The following is a 20,601-nucleotide window of genomic DNA, read 5'->3' on the forward strand; positions in this document are numbered from 1 at the left end:
TGGCCAGGGGCAGAAGCAAAGCCACAACCCGGTTCCCGAGCGCAGTCGCTGGGGAGAGAAGCAGAGCACGCCCCCGCCACAGGATCGAGAGAAAGCTGGAGGGGCTTCTTTTCCAAGGAGAAACTTTGTTAGCGAAAAACACGACGTGGGGGATGCCTACTCGGACGGCCGAATGTCGCCAAACTCTTGGGCACCGGGGTCCTGCCTAGCCAGCAGTTCCAGCTGTGAGAGGTCGGTGGCTTCAGGAACTAAGGCACTGATGGCGGCGGGTGGGCGAAATGGGAGTGACAGCTGGGGCCAAACAAAAACAGCCTGAGAATTCCAGGGCGGGCAGATGAAGGATGATCGGTGCTTAGCGGCGGGACAAAAAGGGGCTTGGGCCAACGTTCAGAAGCACTTCTCACCAAGACACCCGGACCCAGGAGGGAGGGAGCCACAGCTTTCCTCCTCCCCAACGCCCACTTCCACCCCGCCCTCCCTAACTAGCACGCTCCCACACTCGCTCAACCCAAGCGGTTGAGCAGGTGTCTGTCGGCCTCGGGGGTTGAACCTCCCTAGGTCCTATTGCCCTCCAGATACTATCACGGTGGACGGGGTGGGGAGACCTGGGAGGCAGTTGGGCCAGAGTTTTCTTTCCAAGCGAGACTGTATACAGCAGAAGGAAGAAAGACAACGAGGAGGTGTCAAGACTCAAGGTCAGCCCACAGACCCTGAAAGCTCATATTATTTGCCTTGATTTCTCCACTTGCAAAATGAGGCCAGGATAGAAACTTTAGAATGAACTTTCAAGTCTTTGGCTGGAAGGTTCTGAAGAGGTGCCAAATTCTAAATAGACTGGCAAGGAGCCAGGAGAGCTGTTAGTAAAAACTGAGAGGGGTGTCTTAAAGAGCTCTGAAAATTGCCTAGATTCTTAAGAGCAATCTTCCCCCACCTCGCTGAGCTTTTGTTTTTGTGCCTTCATTTGCATAATTCTAAACCCCAGGGAAAAAGAGAAAACATCTGCCTCCTGGTAATAATATAAATGTTGCAGAGCCTGTGCCAATCTCCTTTTGCTGCAGGAAGTCAGTAGAAAGAATCTATGTGAGGAGTGGCCAAATAGCTGCTACCAAAAGGATGGCCTCGAGAAAGACTTGCCCTTGTGTTGTTGGTTTTTAAGATTCTGGCAATTGCTGCCTCTCTCCCCCCAGGGCTGATTCAGGGACAGATCAGCTTCTAAAGTTTGTCGCCTTTGAAGCAGATGCCCCATCTTGGTCTGCACCTGTGCTAGCATCTGTGTTAGCAGGCTGATCCTTCCTCCTTTCCGTTTCACAAGGCAGGTCAACACTATCTGAGAACTCGTCACACATAGTGTTGATGGGTTAGGGCTTTGCAAATGGCGTGAGGTTCTCTGCCAATAGTATATGGTGCAGAACTCCTTGGATAGATCACAACTAGGGCGACAAACTCATCTCAGTTTGCTGAGACGGGATGAGGTGCCATCCTAACCTGGGAGACTGAAGCTAGGAAGATTGTGGCATTCCCATGTTTTTCTTTTAGCCTTTCCCCCTTCTTCCCTGTGTCCTTGTCACTCCCCAAATACACAAATCTACAATGCCTTCCTACTTTGTTTCAATATGACTCCTTCTGTCTGACATTTAAGGCTCTCTATAATCATCACCCTCGTTCTCTCTCCAACTTCAGCGCCCACGTTACCCTGTCGCACCCTCCGCTCCAGTTCAGCAGGTTTTCTCACTTAATCACATTTGCCTTGCTCCTTCAATGCCGTATTGAGGCCATTTACAGCCCCCTTCACTCTCTTCTCCATTAGTCCATACCTTCTTTCAAGGGTCAGTTCAAGTACTGCCTCCTCCAGAAAGCCTTCCTTCACCTCCCCAACTCTTTTCCCTCTGTCTTTGTGCTACTGGCATACACTCTCTTGCTCTAGTTCTGCAACTCTGTGTTTGCTCCACCTCCCCAATAGAAGTGTAGACTCAGAGAGGGATGCTCAACTGAAGTTTATTGTGATTCTTGTTGATGACAATAGTGATTAACCAATGGCAATGACGATGAAGCTTCCTCCAGGAAAACATGCAAGACTCAGGCACACTCATCTCTAAAAGCTGTAGCCACTGTAGCTGGGGCATAAAGTCCTGAAGGACACTCATTGCCTCAGTCAGCCATTCAGCTTACAGAGGGTGTTAGCCCACATGATCAGTCCCTTCTCAGACTTCCTATAGTACCTCTTGTTGGTCAACCCAACAGTTTAACACCAAATTACAAATTATTTCAAGTATATTCATTTTTATTTCACAACCAATTTCCTACAAACTCCTTGAAGGCAGTGGGGGAGAGGAGGGGAAATTTCCTCAAAGTCGCTATAGACCTGTAAATCTCCTGCCATCTGATCCCTCTCATCCGACAGCTTCTCCGTTTTCAGCCCCAGGACTCTCTGGCGCTTTAAGTCACTGAATCCTCTGGTCTCTTATTTCCATGTTCCTTTTGCCCTGCTGGGAGAAACTAACTTGAGAATTTGCCCTGTTTATGTCCAACTCTCTTTTCTCTTTTAGGCAATCTCTAAACCCCAACCCTTTATTCTTAGGACTAGAGATGCTGGAAATATTGACAGTTGTGAGACTGCTGAGGCCCTGGGAACCCCTTCTCCATTAACGGCATTGACCTCCCAGGGACTGATCATCTGAGGTGACACCCCTAGGGTGCCCCCTGAATGCTAGGCAGCGTTTTGGTTTGGTTCTGGGAGAAAGGGAGACCCAAGATTTGACTCCTCATTCCCCCTACATCTGCCCCCACGACTCAGCAGGAACAAAGAATTGGTCTAAAAGCCATCTGGTCGAAAAGATCTTGGCATATATATCAGCTTTCTGAACCCCTCTGAACCAGATAAGACTAGGCTTGAGGATTCAAAGACGTTGCAGCCAGAGCTGGCTCATAAGAGGTAGCTGGCATCCATGAAGGAAGAGGAGAGGAAGGAGACAGATGCGCAGCAAGTGGCTGGTAGTCTGGTCACAGAACACTGTCTGGTGGGAGGTGATGGGCAAGTCCTGGAGGATCAGTAGCTACGATGGAAGCTACTGATTCTGTAGAATGCTTGGTTCTGACAGTTTGCATTTTTAAAAAATATAGCTAATGGAGTTCCCGTCGTGGCTCAGTGGTTAGTGAATCCGACTAGGAACCATGAGGTTGCAGGTTCGATCCCTGGCATTGCTCAGTGGGTTAAGGATCCAGCGTTGCTGTGAGCTGTGGTGTAGGTCGCAGTCACAGACGCGGCTCGGATCCTGCGTTGCTGTGGCTCTGGCGTAGGCTGGTGGCTACAGCTCCGATTAGACCCCTAGTCTGGGAACCTCCATATGCTGCGGGAGCGGCCCAAGAAATGGCAAAAAGACAAAAAAAAAAAATAGCTAATGCAAAATCAGTCACATGTCCTCTGAACCTCCTCTTTTTGCTGTAAGCTCCCTGAAGACAAAGACTTTTGCTTATCCTATTCCAAGCCACTCCCTCAGCAGTCTCACCCATTTTACAAAGTGGCTGCACAATTTTACATTTTCATCAGCCTTGTGTTTCTCTACATCCTCAATAGCCTTGTTATCTTTTTGCATTATAGCCATCCTAGTAGTTTTTGATTTGCATTTTCCTGACGGCTAAATTGATTGTGTGTGTGTGTGTGTGTGTGTGTGTGTGTGTGTAAAGTTGTTTGAACATCAGCTGGGTACAGTCATTCAGTTATTTCAATAAACATTTACTTGTGGAGTTCCCTGGTGGCCAAGTGAGTTAAAGATCTGGAATTGTCACTGCTGTAGTGTGGGTTTGATCCCTGGCCTCGGAACATCTGCTTGCTGTGGGTGTGGCCAAATCCAAAACAAAACACATTTATTTGCAATAGCAATGAGTAAGACAAAGATCTCTGCTCTCAAGGCTCTCACACAGTGTAATACATATTTGTCTTTTGGGGGTGCTGCTGTACAGCATTTGAACCCCTTTATCTGGGGGAGAGGACATAGGAATCTTGCTAAGAATCAGGTCCCCCTTGTAGTTGGGTCACAGGCATGTGACTTAGGCTCACTCAATCCAAGGATCTATCCCTTGAATTGAGAACCAGTGACCCAGAAGTGGACAGTCTTCTCTGATTCAGTCATGAAAATATGCCTCTCAGTTCTTCCAGTGTGTGGAATATCATTGACCTTGGCCTCAGCTGCTGTGCCCTAAATTCACGCCAGTATTTGCTGCTTTGCTCTGAAGCCATACTGCTCCCAGCCAATTACTGGGCACAGCAGGGATACCAAATCAGACCCATTTCTGGTATACATAGGACTATGTGGCCGGTGACTTTGGCAATAGGACTTCCCATCAGTTTAGTCAAACTTTATTAGCACTGCACTTCTGTCTATGACTCCTCCTACCCAACCTTCCTCTTTCCTTCTTTCATCCATAAAGGTCATATACATATATTTGTTTTTAGGGCCCTACCCGAGGCATATGGAGGTTGCCAGGCTAGGTGTCCAATCTGGAGCTACAGCTGTCAGGCTACACCACAGCTATAGCAATGTGGGATCCGAGCCACATCTGTGACCTATGCCACAGCTCATAGCAATGCCAGATCCTCAACCCACTGAGTGAGGCCAGGGACCGAACCCACAACCTCATGGTTCCTAGTCGAATTTGTTTCTGCTGCACCACGACAGGAACTCCATAAAGGTCAGATTTACACTGCAGTTTAACAGCTCTCCCAGCTCCTCCCCAAGTTCTCTCACATTTTCCTCAATAAATCTCCTGAGTGTCTAATCCCAGGTTGGTTTCTGCATCTCTGAGGACCTGTGATAACACAGTAATGTTGCTAGCATGGTGGTAGTAATGGTGACAGCTATGATGTTGGCTGTGTAGCCCTGAGTCTGGTCGTCCAGTCCAATTTATGATTCTTGGAGCTATTCAAGATGCTTTTAGGAGTTCCCCGGTGGCCTAGCAGTTAAGGATCTGGCATTGCCACTGCTGTGGCTTGGGTCACTGCTGTGGAGTGGGCTTGGTTCCTGGCCCAGGAAATTCTGCATGCCACAGGTGCAGCCAGAGGAAAATAAGAAAAAAAGGAAGGAAGGGAGGAAGAAAGAAATGTTTTTTCAAAAAAAGGAGCTTTTTTTTTTTTTTTTTTTTTTTTTTTGGCTTTTCAGGGGCTGCACCTGCGTCATTCGGAAGTTCCCAGGCTAGGGGTCAAATCAGAGCTACAGCTGCAGGCCTATGCCACAGCCACAGTAAAGTGGGATCCAAGCCATGTCTGTGACCTACACCACAGCCCACGGCAATGCCAGATCCTAAATCCACTGACCAAGGCCAGGGATTGAACCCATGTCCTCATGGATATTAGTCAGCTTTGTAACCCACTGAGCCACAATGAGAACTCCCTAAAAAGATGCTTTTAATACAATCATTTTTTGCTTGAATTAGCCAGTCAATTTCTGTTGTTCACAACTAAGAACCCTCTGGATTACAGGGGAAAGGACAAAAGCATTCAATTATGATATAGCAGGACAAGGGTTATGATAAAAGCACAGAGTCTGTGGAAGCACTTAGGGGGCACCTAACCCCATCTTTTTATCTTCTCAAATGAAATAACCCTATGCTACCTGGAATTGCTAGTCAGCTCTTCTCATTCATTTTACAGGCCACTGCAAATTCAAAGGCTCATAACCATCTTCTCAATTTACCCTTCCTTAGGTAGTAGTTCTTGTTACATTCACATAAGAATTATTTGGGGGAGTTCCCGTCGTGGCTCAGTAGATAGTGAACCTGATTTGTATCAATGAGGACATGGGTTTGATCCCTGGCCTTGCTCAGTGGGTTAAGGATCTGGTAATTGCTGTGAGCTGTGGTGTAGGTCGCAGACGAGGCTCAGATCCAGAGTTGCTGTGGCTGTGGCTGTGGCTGGCAGCTATAGCTCCTATTCGACCCCTAGCCTGGGAACCTCCATATGCCAAGGGTGCAGCCCTAAAAAGACAAAAAAGCCAGAAATAAGAAAGAATTATTTGGGGAAGTAGGAAGACTACTTATCGGCTCCAGGGCCCCACCCTTCAAGTAATGCCAGTACACAGAGGATCATAAAAAACTGTCCTAGGGATGGCTCTACAGTCTGTTTCTAAAACAATTTTATCCATCATCATAGTGCACATTTCACAAGTATTGGCAGCACTTGACCCCTCTGTGGCCTGAGCCAGAGTGAAGATAGACGTAAGAGTCAGTCCTTGCCTTGGGCTGCCCACAAAAAGCATTACCTGTAGTTTGCTCCCTAGCACACTTAAATAAGAATTAAACAATCTGCACACATTTTCATATTCTTTCCTATTGAGCACATTATACATTTGTTGGACCTTAAGGTGCTCAACTTTATGGCCAAGGAAAGGAGATATTTCAGCTGCCAAGAGGAGAAAGTGACTCCCCCCTGGACTATACAATGACTCAGTAGGTGAACTACAAGTGGAAAGCTTGTGAAAGATCATAAATCTTATGCCATTTACCAGATGCCCTCCCCAGTACCCCTGCCTCTCCCGCTTGACTTTAGTACTAAAGGGTCCCCATATTGTAAAGGACTTCAGCCCTAACTTTAAAAAAAATGGAGTTATTGCTTATTTATTTATTTTTGCTTTTTAGGGCCACACCTTGGCACATGCAAATTCCCAGGCTAGGGGTCGAATCAGAGCTGCAGCTGCCAGCCTATACCACAGCCACAGCAACTCAGGATCTGAGCCATGTCTGTGACCTACACCACAGCTCATGGCAATGCCAGATTTTTAACCCACTGACCGAGTTTAGGGATCAAACCCACATCGTCATGGATTCTAGTCAGGTTTGTTTCCACTGAACCACAATGGGAACTCCAAGAAATGGAGTTATTATTAATGGGAGAAGTCAGAGCATCAGGGAAAGTAGGGTAAATAGCTTGGCAAACTCAGATTCTAGAAAGAAAAATCATGAAAAGATAGGGTAGTGAGATCACAGTGGGCCAGATAATATACACTCCTACCTGTGAGGACAGAAGTCAGGCCATGCCAAGTCTCCCTGGCAGACAGCAGTGTGGTATAGTAAAAAAAGGGCTACATTATGGACTGGAATAAAAACACTGTGGAACTTAATCCTGGACCCATTTCTAAATTTCTCTGGGGTCTTCAAGATTCCTTCTAGCTTCACATCCTCTGACATCCATGTAGTTAGGCTAGGTAGACCTCCTAGAGTCTTTAATTCCACATGTAGTACTGAGATTTTATCACCACTAAGCAACTGAACAGGCCAATGACCCAAGTACCCTAACCAATTTCTCCTAGAGGTATCCTCTCATATGTGAAATATAATATGTATAAGTATGTTTATAATAGCCAAAGCTTGGATGTGACCTAAATATCTACCAACAAAGGGACTGCTTAAATAAATTCTGATATATCTCTAATAATTATGGGACGCCATGCAGCCACAAAGAAGCTCTTTATGTACTGATATTAAACAGTTTTTCTTTTTTTAAAATTTTTTATTATGGTTGATTTATTACAATTTTCTGTCAATTTCTGCTGTATAGTAAAGTCACCCAGTACATTTATATACATTCTTTTTTTCCACATTATCCTCCCTCATGTTCCATCACAAGTGATTAGATATAGTTCCCTGTGCTATACAGCAGGATCTCATTGCTTATCCTCTCCAAATGCAATAGTTTGCATTTACTAACCCCAAACCCCTAGTCCATCTTACTCTCTTCCCCATCCCCTTAGCAACCACAAGTCGAAACAGGTTTTCTATATAAAAAGTGAGGAGTTCCCTGGTAGCTCACTGGGTTAAGGATCCAGAACTTTCACTGCTATGGCTTGGGTTGCTGCTGTGGCACAGGTTCAATCTTTGGCCTAGAAACTTTTGTAGCCAAAAAACAGTGAAAAAAAGCAACATGCATAAGAACATTTACGGTGTGCTACAATTTGTATAAAAATGAAGGGTGTACATATACAAATATGCATAGAATATCTCAGGAAGGATATACAAGAAACTGGTAACAGGAGTTCCCATTGTGGCTCAGAAGGTTAAGAACTTGACTAGTATCCATGATGATGCAGGTCGATCCCCTGCCTCGCTCAGTGGGTTAAGAATCCAGCATTGCTGCAAGCCGTGGTGTAGGTCACAGATGCGGCTCAGATCTGGAATTGCTGTGGCTGTGGCTGTGGCTGTGGTTGGCAGCTGCAGCTTTGATTCAACCCTGAACCTGGGAACTTCCATATTTTGCAAGTGCGGCCCTAAAAAAAGAAAAAAGAAAAAAGAAAAAAGAAACTGGTAACAGCATCTGACTCCAGGGAAGAGAATGGACAATGAAGGAGATGTAGGAAAAATAGATATTCATCTGTTCAAAACATTAAAAAAAGAACCTTTACCAAATATGTCACAGACCCATCTTTTTCAATCATTTAACAGAACCTAGGTGAACCAAGTCAGGAGCGAGTTTGTTTCTGAAAGCAGAAAGAAGAGTCTACGGCAATTTCCTGGCTGAGCCTGTCTCAGAAGTGTGTAGGTGGCTGTGATGGGTCTTCAGCTGTTTCCTTCCCTCTCTGCCTTCCAGACCTGAAGGTGCATCTTGAGAACTGCTTCAGGTAGCTGACTGTTAACAGAAACTGGAGAGGCTAGGAGAGGCTTCTGTTTGGGTGAGGTCTGGAAGAAAAGTGAAACAGCACCCAAAGGTCACAAACTACCACGTAGGCATCTAAAGAGACTTTCTTACTTTCTTATGTCTTTTTCTTTTTCTTTTTTTTTTTTTTTTTTTGCTTTTCAGGGCCGCACCCCCCAGCATATGGAGGTTTCCAGGCTAGGGGTTGAATCTGAGCTACAGCTGCCAGCCTATGCCATAGCCACAGCAGCACCAGATCTGAGCTGCATCCATCACCTACACCACAGCTCACAGCAACACCGGATCCTTAACCTGCTGAGCAAGGCCAGGGATCAAACCTGAATTCTCACGGATACTAGTTGGGTTCATTAACCACTGAGCCACAATGTAACTCCTTTCTTATCTCTTGAGAAAGCTGTCTCTGTACCCATTGTGAGCTCACTGCCACCAGAAAAGAAAGTATCTTTTATTTTCATTATCAGTCCCCTACAAGAACATAAAAAAATTCATTTTTCTCTCTCAAATGAATATCATAAACAGCATTCACTGAAAGCTAGTAGCAATATAAAAAGTACAAAGTGGAAAAAGATATATAATCCATAGCCAAGAACTAACCATAGATTAAAACATTCAGTGGGAAGAACAATTTGTCCTCTATTTAGACTCACTTTATGAAGGATAATCATATGTTAAATTAAGTGGAGAATTTATGCTTTGAAATACAACTCATTAAGTAAAAAGTCTAGGGCTCAGACTTTATATTTGGAATGGGCAAGTTTTACACTTTTTAGTGAAGATTAGCTATAACTATTATACAACTTGGAATAAACTAGTAGAGCTCTTTAGTTTAAATAATATTAATAACAACATTACTTGAGTGCTTACCATTTGTCAGGTACTGCCGAAAGCCATCTATGATCTCATTTAATATTCATAATGCCCTAATGGGGTGGGGCTATGCTTATCTCTAGCTTACAGATAAGGATACTGAAGCACAGAAAAGTTACGTGATATGTCTGAGCTAAAATAGCTTGGATAGCAGGGCTGGGATTTGAACCCAGGCATTCAGGCTGTGGTGTCTGTGCCCTAGTCATTTAAAAGAGCAAACAAATAATTCTGTCTACAAAACAGAAACTGATCGTGGACATGGAGAGCAGACCCGTGGTTGCCAGGGGGGAGGGAGGAGGGAGTGGGATGGACGGAGAGTTTGGGGTAGGTAGATGCGAACTACTGCATTTATTTATTTATTTATCTATTTATTGTTTTGCTTTTTAGGGCCGCACCTGCGGCATATGGAGGTTCCCAGGCTAGGGGTCGGATGGGAGCTGTAGCTGCCAGCCTACGCCACAACCACAGCAACTCGGGATCCAAGTTGAGTCTGTGACCTACACCACAGCTCATGCATGGCAATGCGGGATCCTTAACCCACTGAGCGAGGCCAGGGATTGAACCCACATCCTCATCAATACTAGTCGGGTTCATTACCACTGAGCCACAACAGGAACTCCTTTTTTTTTTTTTTTTTTGGAAATTATTACATTTAGAATGCATAAGCAATGAGTTCTTACTGTACAGCACAGGGAACTATATCCAATCTCTTGGGGTACAACATGGTAGAAGATAGTATGAGAAAAAGAATGTATATATGTATTACTGGATCACTGTGCTGTACAGCAGAAATTGACACAACACTGTAAATCAACTATATTCTAATTTAAAAATAAAATTAAAACAGCAAACTGTAGAAAATTCAAATAGGGACTGCAGGGAAATATTAGGAATTGATTTAAAAATTCTGAGGAGACAGCCAGAAAATAGATCAGGATTTGTGGAGTTCATATCTCAACTACTTTAACAATCACCTGTTTTCCTTAGCTAGTTTCTTTTTTTTGGCCATGCCTGCAGCTTGTGGAAGTTCCCAGGCCAGGGATTGTATCTGCTCCACAGCAGTGACCCAAGCTGCTACAGTGACAATGCCAGATCCTTAACCGACTGAGCCATAGGGAAACTCCTTAGCTAGTTTCTACAGCCTACACCTTTTCTCCTTAGCAAGCTTCCGATGATTCCTCTATGATCATGTCACTTATTTGACCAAAAAGCTTCCAAGGGCTCCCTTCTACCTATCTGACAGATCTCAAACTTGAATGTGTATCATACACAACTGGGGAACTTATAACACTGTTATCCTAAGCTGCATCCTAGAAATTTTGATTTAGTAGGTCAAGGTGGGACCTGGGAATCTGTGTTTTAAGCAAGTGTTCAAAAACTTTGGCCTATGGGGACAAAGCCTAAACACTTTGTTCTAGCATCAAAGCTGTCCATGATCTTGCCCAAACCCACCTAAATCCTGATAGGAATACTCTATTCTAGAAAAGCCATTGTCCTCAAACTTCTCATATTGGAGGCATTTCTTTTTGTCTTTTTGCCTTTTCTAGGGCTGCTCCCACGGCCTATGGAGGTTCCCAGGCTAGGGGTCTAATTGGAGCTGTAGCCACCAGTCTACGCCAGAGCCACAGCAACGCAGGATCCGAGCTGCATCTGCAACCTACACCACAGCTCACGGCAATGCCAGATCCTTAACCCACTGAGCAAGGCCAGGGATTGAACCCGCAACCTCATGGTTCCTAGTCGGATTCGTTAACCACTGAGCCACGACGGGAACTCCATCATACTGGAGGCATTTCTAACTCTAAATCTTTGCCCACACCTCCAGCCCATCTGGAATGACCTCCTGCCTTCTTTCCTCCTATCCAAACACTATGCGCACTTCAAGGTGAAGCCCAAGTTTCACCTGCTCTACAAGACTCAGCCACACCTGCAGCATATGGAAGTTCCTGGGGCTAGGGGTCCATTCGGATCTGCAGCTGCCAGCCTACACCATCACCATGGCAATACTGGATCCGAGCGGCATCTGCCAACTTTGCGGCCATTTGCAGCAATGCGGGATCCTTAACCCATTGAGCAAGGCCAGGGATGGAACCTGCATCCTCACCTCGCAGACACTATGTCGAGTTCTTAACCTGATGAGCCACAACAGGAACTCTTATAAGACTCTCCTTAAATTCTTTAGCCCAGGAGGGTATCGCTCTTTTTCTGAACAATTAAGTCTCTACTGTCTGACCCCAATCCTTCTGGTATTTAACTGGTTTCCCTAGTTAGACTGGTGGCTGCCACTACTCATATATGGCTTTTAAAATTTAAATGGCGTTCCCGTTGTGGTGCAGCAGAAGCGAATCTGACTAGGAACCACGAGGTGGTGAGTTCGATCCCTGGCCTCGCTCAGTGGGTTAAGGATCTGGCATTGCCGTGAGCTGTGGTGTAGGTTGCAGATTCAGCTCAGATCCCCCGTTGCTGTGGCTGTGGCGTAGGCTGGCGGCTACAGCTCTGATTAGACCCCTAGCCTGGGAGCCTCCATATGCAGAGGGTGTGGCCCTAGAAAAGACAAAAATGAATAAATAAACTTAGTTTAATTTAATTTAAACTTAAGATTAAATAAAATTAAAATTTCATTCCTCAGTCACACTAGCCACATTTCAAGTGCTCAACAGCCATGTGTGTATTGGTCAGCAAACATACAGAACATTTCTGTGTCACAGAAAGTTCTAATGGACAGTGTTGCAAGAGTCTTCTATGGCTGTCACAGCTGCAGTTGCCTTCTTACACTCCTTACAAACACTGCCGCTCAGAAGTTAAAGCAAATATGTATCCTGACCACAAAAAGTGATGGATTTTCTTTTCAAAACTCTGATTCCCATTTCCAGTAAAAATAAGGAGCTCAGAAGTTGTCTCAAATGTAAATATCACTCAGCATTTCTAATCAATTCTCAAACCCCTTGCCTTTTCTCAGTTCTTATCTTCCTTAACCTCTTGGTTGCATTTGGATTATGTAGAGTGGATTTCCCTTGTCCACTCAAAATGCTCTCCTCCTTTGTTTCTATGACACTAGAACATTTCCATGACACTATAATGATGAAATAATCATCATTAATATATTGAAGTCTTACTGTGTGCCAGGCACTGTGCTAAGCATTTTGCATACCTCATCAAACATTTAGATAAATACTATTATATCACCATTTTATAGATGAGGAATCTAAAGCTCAAAGAGGTTAATTGATTTGCTCAAGGTCATGGAACTAGTAAGTGGTGCTGCTGGGACTAAAACCCTTAAAACTCTCTTATAAGGCTCTTCTCAAGGGTTATTACTAGGTCAAATGCCTAAAATAGGCAGGGCAGACCATCAATTTCAACATCAAAGAAAGGAAATAACCTACTGAAGGGAAGCGCTTTGCTTTTCTTCCTTTTCCCGCTGCCCTTCTGAAACTCTCTTTTATTCTATCTCACACACTCCTCTGATAGATTTTCAAGGTCTTAACAGCCTGGGGAATTTAAAGCCAATTACTAAGTAATTGAGTAAAAGTAACCACAGTAGGTCAGGGAGATCAGGGACCATGTACTGCCTTTCATTTTTAGGAATTCTGTTTTTTTCCTAAATAACTCTGTAGGCTTTTAACATTAAAACTTAGAATTTTGATTCAAGCACACTGCCAATAGTCCATTTTAATTACACTGCAGACCATGTATAGCTTTTCTGTTCTCTGCGCTAGGCTTTGTGTCCAGCTGCTACTGCCAAAGCTACTCAAATATGACAGAGAAATGCTGGAGTCTGGCTTTAGGTTCGAACAGTCACCTGCTTACTAGTGTTTCACGTTATCCTGTTTACTGATACCCTTAAACAGGTCACTCAGCATTCCTGGCCAGTAGACAGAGGGTGAGGATGTAGGGAAAAAGTTTACAGCAACCTTGAGCCCTGACTTCATGTAAGAGATGATTAACTTGTTGATCCCTCAAACTCACCCAATAATGTGTTCTGAGCCACACAAGACATAGTTACTGGAGAAAAGGAGCTATGTTAATGACTGTGAAGACCCCTTCAGAGTTTGAAATCTCCATTATTTAGGTAAAAGAAGAAGAAGGGAGTTCCCATGGTGGCTCAACAGGTTAATAACCCCGAGCTGTCTCTGTGAGGATGTGGGTTTGATCCCTGGCCTCACTCAGTGGGTTAAGGATCTGGCATTGCCACAAGCTGCGGCATAGGTCACAGATGCAGTTCGGATCCAGTGTTGCTGTGGCTGTGGCATAGGTCACAGCTGCAGCTCTGATTCAACCTCTAGCCCAGGAACTTCCATATATCACAGGTGTGGCCATAAAAAGAAAAAAAGAATAAGGAATATGGAAAAATTTTGTACTGTCCCCTCAATTTTGCTGTGAATATAAACTGCTCTAAAAATTAGTCTTAATAAAAAAAAGAAAGAAACATAAGGAATACTGATTTCTCTTCCTAGCTCTGCCACTAACTGGCTGTGTGTGTGTGTATTTGTGTACACAAATAATTACTAAGAACTTTTTTCCTTTTACTATCCATGTAGGTACCCAAAACATTATAGGATATTGTTTTGTGTTCTTATATTTTACATAAATGTAATTATACAAAATTTTATGCAAGTTTTTTCTCAACAGTATGGTTTTGATATATTTTGCTCGGTCTATGTTGCTACTGCAGTTATAATTCATTTCAACTGCTTTATGGAGTTCCATCAGATGAATACACTGTATTATAATTCATGTATTCGTTCTGTTGATAGTCATTCAGGTTGTTTTCCTTTTTTTTTACCATCACAGACCAGATTCTTCAGTGGACACATGTACATGCATATGTATCCTTGTTCACACGTGGGAGAGTTTCTCTTGATTAAAAATCCATGACTGGAATTACTTGGGCAGAGCTATGTATAAGTTCAATTTTAGTAGATGTTGGGCTTTAGTCCGCTTCAAGGAGATTGAACTCAAAGCCTCCTCTGACCAAGACAAGAATTACCAGACCCTTGGATTTCCCGTCATGGCACAGCAGAAACGAATCCGACTAGGAACCATGAGGTTTCGGGTTTGATCCCATTCAGTGGGTTAAGGATCTGGTGTTGCTGTGAGCTGTGGTGTAGGTCGCAGACGCGGCTTGGATCTGGCGTTGCTGTGGCTGTGATGTAGGCCAGCAGCTGTAGCTCTGATTGGACCCCTAGCCTGGGAACCTCCATATGCTGCAGGTGCGGCCCTCAAAAGACAAAACAAAAATTTTAAAATTAAAAAAAAAAGGAATTACCAGACCCCTATCATCACCTCACCTGGGTCATTGTAATGCTCCTTCCCCCACCTTGAGCAACCTGGCCTACTCCTCCTTGCCCCTTACTAGGAAAGGTATGTGACCCATTCCTCACCCCACCTCTATGGGGGCCTTACACGCCCCAAACCAACCAGCAAGTGTATAGTAAAGACCCCTCTTTCCCCAACCAATCAGCAGGTCAGCAGGTGTATCACGAGACCTCTCCTCTCCAGGGGTTATAAAAACAAACATGAACGTGAGCTCCTGGTCAGCTCTCCCTGACTCTACTTTCTCTATCCTTTGCCATGCTCAATAAACTATTCTTTTTGTTCACCCCAATGTGAGTCTGGAAATTCTTTTCTGACCTGCATGCACAGACCACAACAGTAGACACTGCCAAATATTTTCCAAAATAGTTGTACCATTTTACACTACTACCAATAGTGTAAGAAACTGACCCACATCTTCATCCATGCATGGTATTATAGGTCTTTTTTCATTTTAGCCACTCTGATGGATGTGTAGTGGTATCTCATTGTGGTTTTAGTTTTCGTTTCCATGATGATTAGTGAGGTAGAGCACATATCATAGTCTTATTGTCTAATATGTTTTCTTTTTTTTTTCTTTTTTGGCTGCCTCCACTCCATATGGAAATCCCTGGGCCAGGGATGGAATCCAAGCCACAGCTGTGACCTATGCCACAGCTGTAGCAATGCCGGATCTTCAACCCACTGTGCCAGGCCAGGGATTGAAGCTGTGCCACCTCAGAAACAATGCTGAATCTTTAATATGCTCCACCATAGCTGGAAGCCCTGATATGCTTTCTTTCTTTTTTTTTTCTTTTGCTTTTTAGGGCCGCACCCATGGCACATGGGAGTTTCCAGGCTAGGGGTTGAATCGGAGTTACAGCTGCCTGCCTACGTCACAGCCACAGCCACAGCAAAGCGGGATCCTAGCCGTGTCTGTGACCTACATCACACCTCATGGCAATGCTGGATCCTAACCCACTGAGTGAGGCCAGGGATCAAACCTACAACCTCATGGTTCCTAGTTGGATTTGTTTCCGCTGAGCCACAATGGGAACTCCCCTGATATGCTTCCTTAAAGCATATATGGACAATAATAAGAAAGAGGTGAGAAGGATATGGGGAAGGGTAGTGACTAAGGTATGTGGGTGGGATGAGAACACTACAGAAAGGAGAGCCTACAGGCATTAAATCCCAATTTCTGAGCAGACCTGTTTTTCTGAGGACTGGCCAAGTGTATACAGATTTGGAAGTTTCTTAAATTCATCAGCTAAAGGTGCTATGAAAGTACAGGTAAAAGTGGAGTTCCTGTCATGGCTCAGTGGTTAACGAATCTGACTAGGAACCATGAGGTTGCGGGTTCTATCCCTGGCCTTGCTCAGTGGGTTAAGGATCCAGCATTGCTGTGGGCTGTGGTGTAGGTCGCAGACTTGGCTTGGATCTAGCGTTGCTGTGGCTCTGGTGTAGGCCAGTGGCTGCAGCTCAGATTGGACCCCTAGCCTGGGAACCTCCATATGCCAAGGGTATGGCCCTAAAAAGACAAAAAAGAAAGGGCACATAAAATATGTTTGAGGTCGAACCACAGCAATCTCCTGGCAGCAGCCAAAGGCCAAATTCTCCTTTCTACAAAAGCAACAGCTCTGGCTGCTTCCTGGCACCTTCCACTAGGCCAGGTTCCCGAGTAGCTCTCAACAGCCTCCTCTCAAAAAATGAGAGCTCTGGTTTTGTGGATTCCACTTACAAGGCCATATGATGCCAGTGTTAAAGAGTGCAGAAAGGTAAATATTCTTTCTTTCCCACTTTACTGAAGTATAATTGACAAAATAAAATTGTATATAATTAAAGTATACAACATGATGTTTTGATACACATATACATTGTGAAATGATTACTAATCAAGCTAATTACATATCTAGTCAAGCTAATTAACATATCTATCACCTCACATAGTTATCTTTTTTTTTGTAATTCTTCTTTTTACCCAGCTCTGATTAAACAGAACTTTCTACGGTATTCAGTAATAGTCTGTCAAGTAACATGGTTTAGAGTACTCCATCTCAAATTTTAATGGGCACATGAATTTCCTGGAGATATATTACAATGCATATTCTTTTTTTTTTTTTTTTGTCTTTTGTCTTTTTAGGGCCACACCCACAGCATATGGAGGTTCCCAGGCAAGGGGTCAAATCGGAGCTGTAGCCTCCATCCTACACCAGAGCCACAGCAACGCCAGATCCGAGCTGCTTCTGCAACCTACACCACAGCTCACAGCAATGCTGGATCCTTAACCCACTGAGTGAAGCCAGTGATCAAACCTGTGTCCTCATGGTTCCTAGTTGGATTTGTTTCCACTGAGCCACGACAGGAACTCCCCTACAATGCAGGTTCTGATTCAGGAGGCAGGAAGTGACACCTGAGATTCTGCATTTCTAACAAGCTCCTGGGTGCTGCTGATCTGGGACCACACTTTGAGTTCAGAGCATGAACCATGGAGTCAGACGTACGTGAGTTTAAAACCCAGCTCTGCACTCTTAGCTGTGAAGTCTCTGACAAGCTATTTAATCTCTCTGAGCCTTAGTTTCCTTACCTGTAAAAAGATAAAAATCATTACCTACTTAATAGGGTTGTTGTGGAGGTTAAGTAAAATAATGCATATAAAACATGTATAGCGAAGTGCATGGAAAGAGTAAGTGATTGATAAATGCCAGGTATTGTTAACATTCGAAGAACTGGTACTCCTACACATTATGATGCTCTGAAGACTGTGCTTCAGAATGATTGTCTGGAAGCACTGCAAGAGCCTAGATTAATCAGAGAAAAACAGATTGAATCATATTTAGTCATATTTTATGTTAGGCTTACTTTATTGTATTCTAAGTCTTTGAAAATTGAGACTTCATCTGTTTCAGTCAGGGTCCCAGCAGGAAACAGATGGTATACTCAAATTAGCATAATTAGTGGAAAGTTTAACAAAAGGACTATCCACAAAAGTGTGAACAGAGTATAGGAAAACAAAGAGGGGTAGATTATCTGTAACTTGGGGCTGTTACCACCCCTACCCAAAAGGATGAGGGGAGGGAACAGATACCAGAAAAGGGGAAATGTGATGTAGAGAGGGTCCCCTTGAGAGGTGTTATGATTAAGGGGTAGCAACGAGCCATAGGGACTCCTACAAGGGAAGCCAGGAATAAACGCCCTGAGAGATCTGTTAACAATGCAGCTTCTGTATTCTATAAAGAGTTTCTTTCCTCCCTTTGATGTCCTGTCAGGGATCTCTACTGCCCAAACCCTATCAGAGGCAGAGAAGGAAAAGGAACTCACTGATGTAATCCATAGAGATTAGCCTCCTGGGGCACAGGGCAGGATATAAATTGGTAGAGGGTAGATCAGGAAGGGTAAGCAAAAGATATTTGGTACACTGTCCATGGCACATATACTCAACCAAAATACTATCCAAACCAGAACACTATTCCTCTGACCAAGCCAGACGAGAACAGACTACTGTTTGAGACAAAGTTAAACTCGACCAGTTTATCACCAAATGAGGATCAATAACTTCCAGAGTATCTCCTCGTTGAATGTCCTATAATCATTCAAAACTTAACACAACTAAAAATTGAAATTATCTTCTTCTACCACCATAACTCAACTGTCCCATTTCCATCAAAGGTGGCCTTTGAAATGCCAATATCTCAGCCTGAAACATTCTTCCTTTTCTTTCTTGTATACTTAAATCTTACCTACTTACCTTTAAGGTCTAACTCAAACACTTCTCTCTCCTGGAAAAAGGCTTCCCCCAGCTACTTTAGCCTGCACTGATTTCCCTTGAACCCCCATTGCCAGTGGTGTCAGGTATTGCTATTTAACTGATTTGTGTATACATGCCATTGCCTGAACTAGATACTATACTTCTTGAAGGAAGGAACTATGTCTTTATTTTTTGTCTCCTTGTCAAGACCAAGCATCTTGAGCCTTATTAAATATAAGTACATGAAAAATATCTAAAGAATGAAGGATAGGGCAAGAATATCAGGGTTAAAAAATTTTTTTTTAGGGCTGCACCTGTGGCATATGGAGGTCTCAGAGCTAGGGGTCAAATTGGAGCTGCAGCTGCTAACCTATGCCACAGCCACAGCAATGCCAGATATGAGTTGCATCTGCAGCCTATGCCACAGGTTGAGGCAATGCCAGATCTTTAACCCACTGATCGAGGCCAGGGATCAAACCCACATCCTCAATGGTACTAGTCAGGTTCCTAATTCACTGAGCCACAACAGGAACTCTGGGTTCAAATTTTTAATCTCATTTTTCTATGAGAGCCTCTCAGAAAAAGCCTCTCTGAGGAATTGCCTGGCCTTATTAGAAATATGCAGGTACAAAGGATCGCCGTGCCTCTCATCTATCCACTTGGCATTTTAAAAACACTCTTCTAAATAACCATTGGGTTAAAGACTCAAACAGAAAGTAGAAACTGGAGTTCCCATCGTGCCACAGTGGAAACGAATCCGACTAGGAACCATGAGGTTGCAGGTTTGGTCCCTGGCCTTGATCAGCAGATTAAGGATCTGACATTGCTGTGGCTGTGGTGTAGGCCGGTAGCTGTAGCTTCGATTGGACCCCAGCCTGGGAACCTCCATATGCCACAGATGTGGCCCTAAGAAGCAAAAAACAAACAAAACAAAAGAAAAAAATTACAAACTGTTTAGAAATGATCAGCAAAGGAAATTGACACTCATCAAAACCCATGATATACAGCTAAAGTGGTACTCATAAGAAAGTTGTAGCATTCAATTCATTTATTTATCCCAATACATTCAAATATATTTCAACTGTACATGAATTATTTTGTCTGACAATAAATGAACAGTCAATTTGAGAATACAGACACATAAAAATAAAATATACTCAAAGAAAGAATAACTTTTTTCAAAATTATTTGCCCATTTCTCACTAGTCATCCCCCTTATAACAAAAACAATAATCAAAAACCTGGACAAAATAACAATCAAGCTTAGGAAGACTCTGAAAAGTAGAAAGGAGATAATAGACTGTCTGAGGACTTTAGGATGTGAGGGACATTACAGTGGTGAGTTGCCTGGGGTTTCTTTTTGCTTGCCATATATTGCAAATGGTGCACTAGAGAAGACTGCAACCTGAAATTGCCAGTGAGTCAAGAACAAAAAAAGTCCAAGAAAAGACTGTTCCCTGGGCCAGGGATCAAACCCATGCTACAGCAGAAACCCAAGCTGCTGCAGTGACAATGCCAGATCCTTAACCTGCTGTACCACAAGGGAACTCCCCAGAAAACCTTTTTGATAATACCCAACCTACTCTAGCCAAATATCAAAGGAAAAGCTACCACTTCCCTGTGGTATCAGTGGTGCCAAATAGAGCCACCCATGTCTGGTCCCACTTAGCAGCAGTTAGGCAAGGAGAGTTGGCCCTCTGTCTCCCACATGTGGGGTGATATCAGGGGATCAAACAGAGATTAGAACTTCCACCCAACCTCCTCGAAAGCAAAGAAGTGGAACAAGACAATGCAAGTTGGTGCTAGTTGGCAGTCCATTTTTCCAATGGAGTAATGTTAATGGGGCCATCCCTATTTGGTGGCAAAGAGGTGGTAAGAGTCAACTCTCCATTCCCCATTTTCCAATCTGGTTTTGAGAGTACTGAATTTCCATCCCCTCCCAGAAATAACTGGGACGAAATTAACAGCCTCAGGGACTTGTGGGAAAATGAAAAAATAACAGAATTTATATCACTGGTGTCTCAGAAAAAGACAAAAAAGGCTAAGGGGC

The 20,601-nt window shown here is 43.8% G+C and overlaps 1 protein-coding gene across 3 annotated transcripts in view; it reads right to left on the reverse strand.

Annotated features, from left to right (window-relative positions):
* Positions 1 to 7,480: 7,480 nt before the first annotated feature.
* The window catches only part of TRMT2B (tRNA methyltransferase 2 homolog B), a 104,259-nt gene continuing 91,138 nt past the window's right edge, over positions 7,481 to 20,601 (reverse strand). For all 3 annotated transcript variants that reach the window (XR_014834795.1, XR_014834792.1, XM_085006853.1), the window contains one exon: positions 7,481 to 8,664. Coding sequence is in view for 1 of the 3 variants with exons in the window: in XM_085006853.1 (XP_084862979.1) it covers positions 8,637 to 8,664 (28 nt within the window). In the remaining 2 variants the exon portion in view is untranslated. The remainder of the gene's footprint in view (positions 8,665 to 20,601) is intronic.

This window comes from Sus scrofa, chromosome X (genome assembly GCF_054392235.1).
Source record: "Sus scrofa isolate SSC_HxYL_T2T_F1_AM1 chromosome X, Sscrofa_HxYL_maternal_Yorkshire_Landrace_v2.0, whole genome shotgun sequence".
In the NCBI taxonomy this organism is placed as follows: domain Eukaryota; kingdom Metazoa; phylum Chordata; class Mammalia; order Artiodactyla; family Suidae; genus Sus; species Sus scrofa.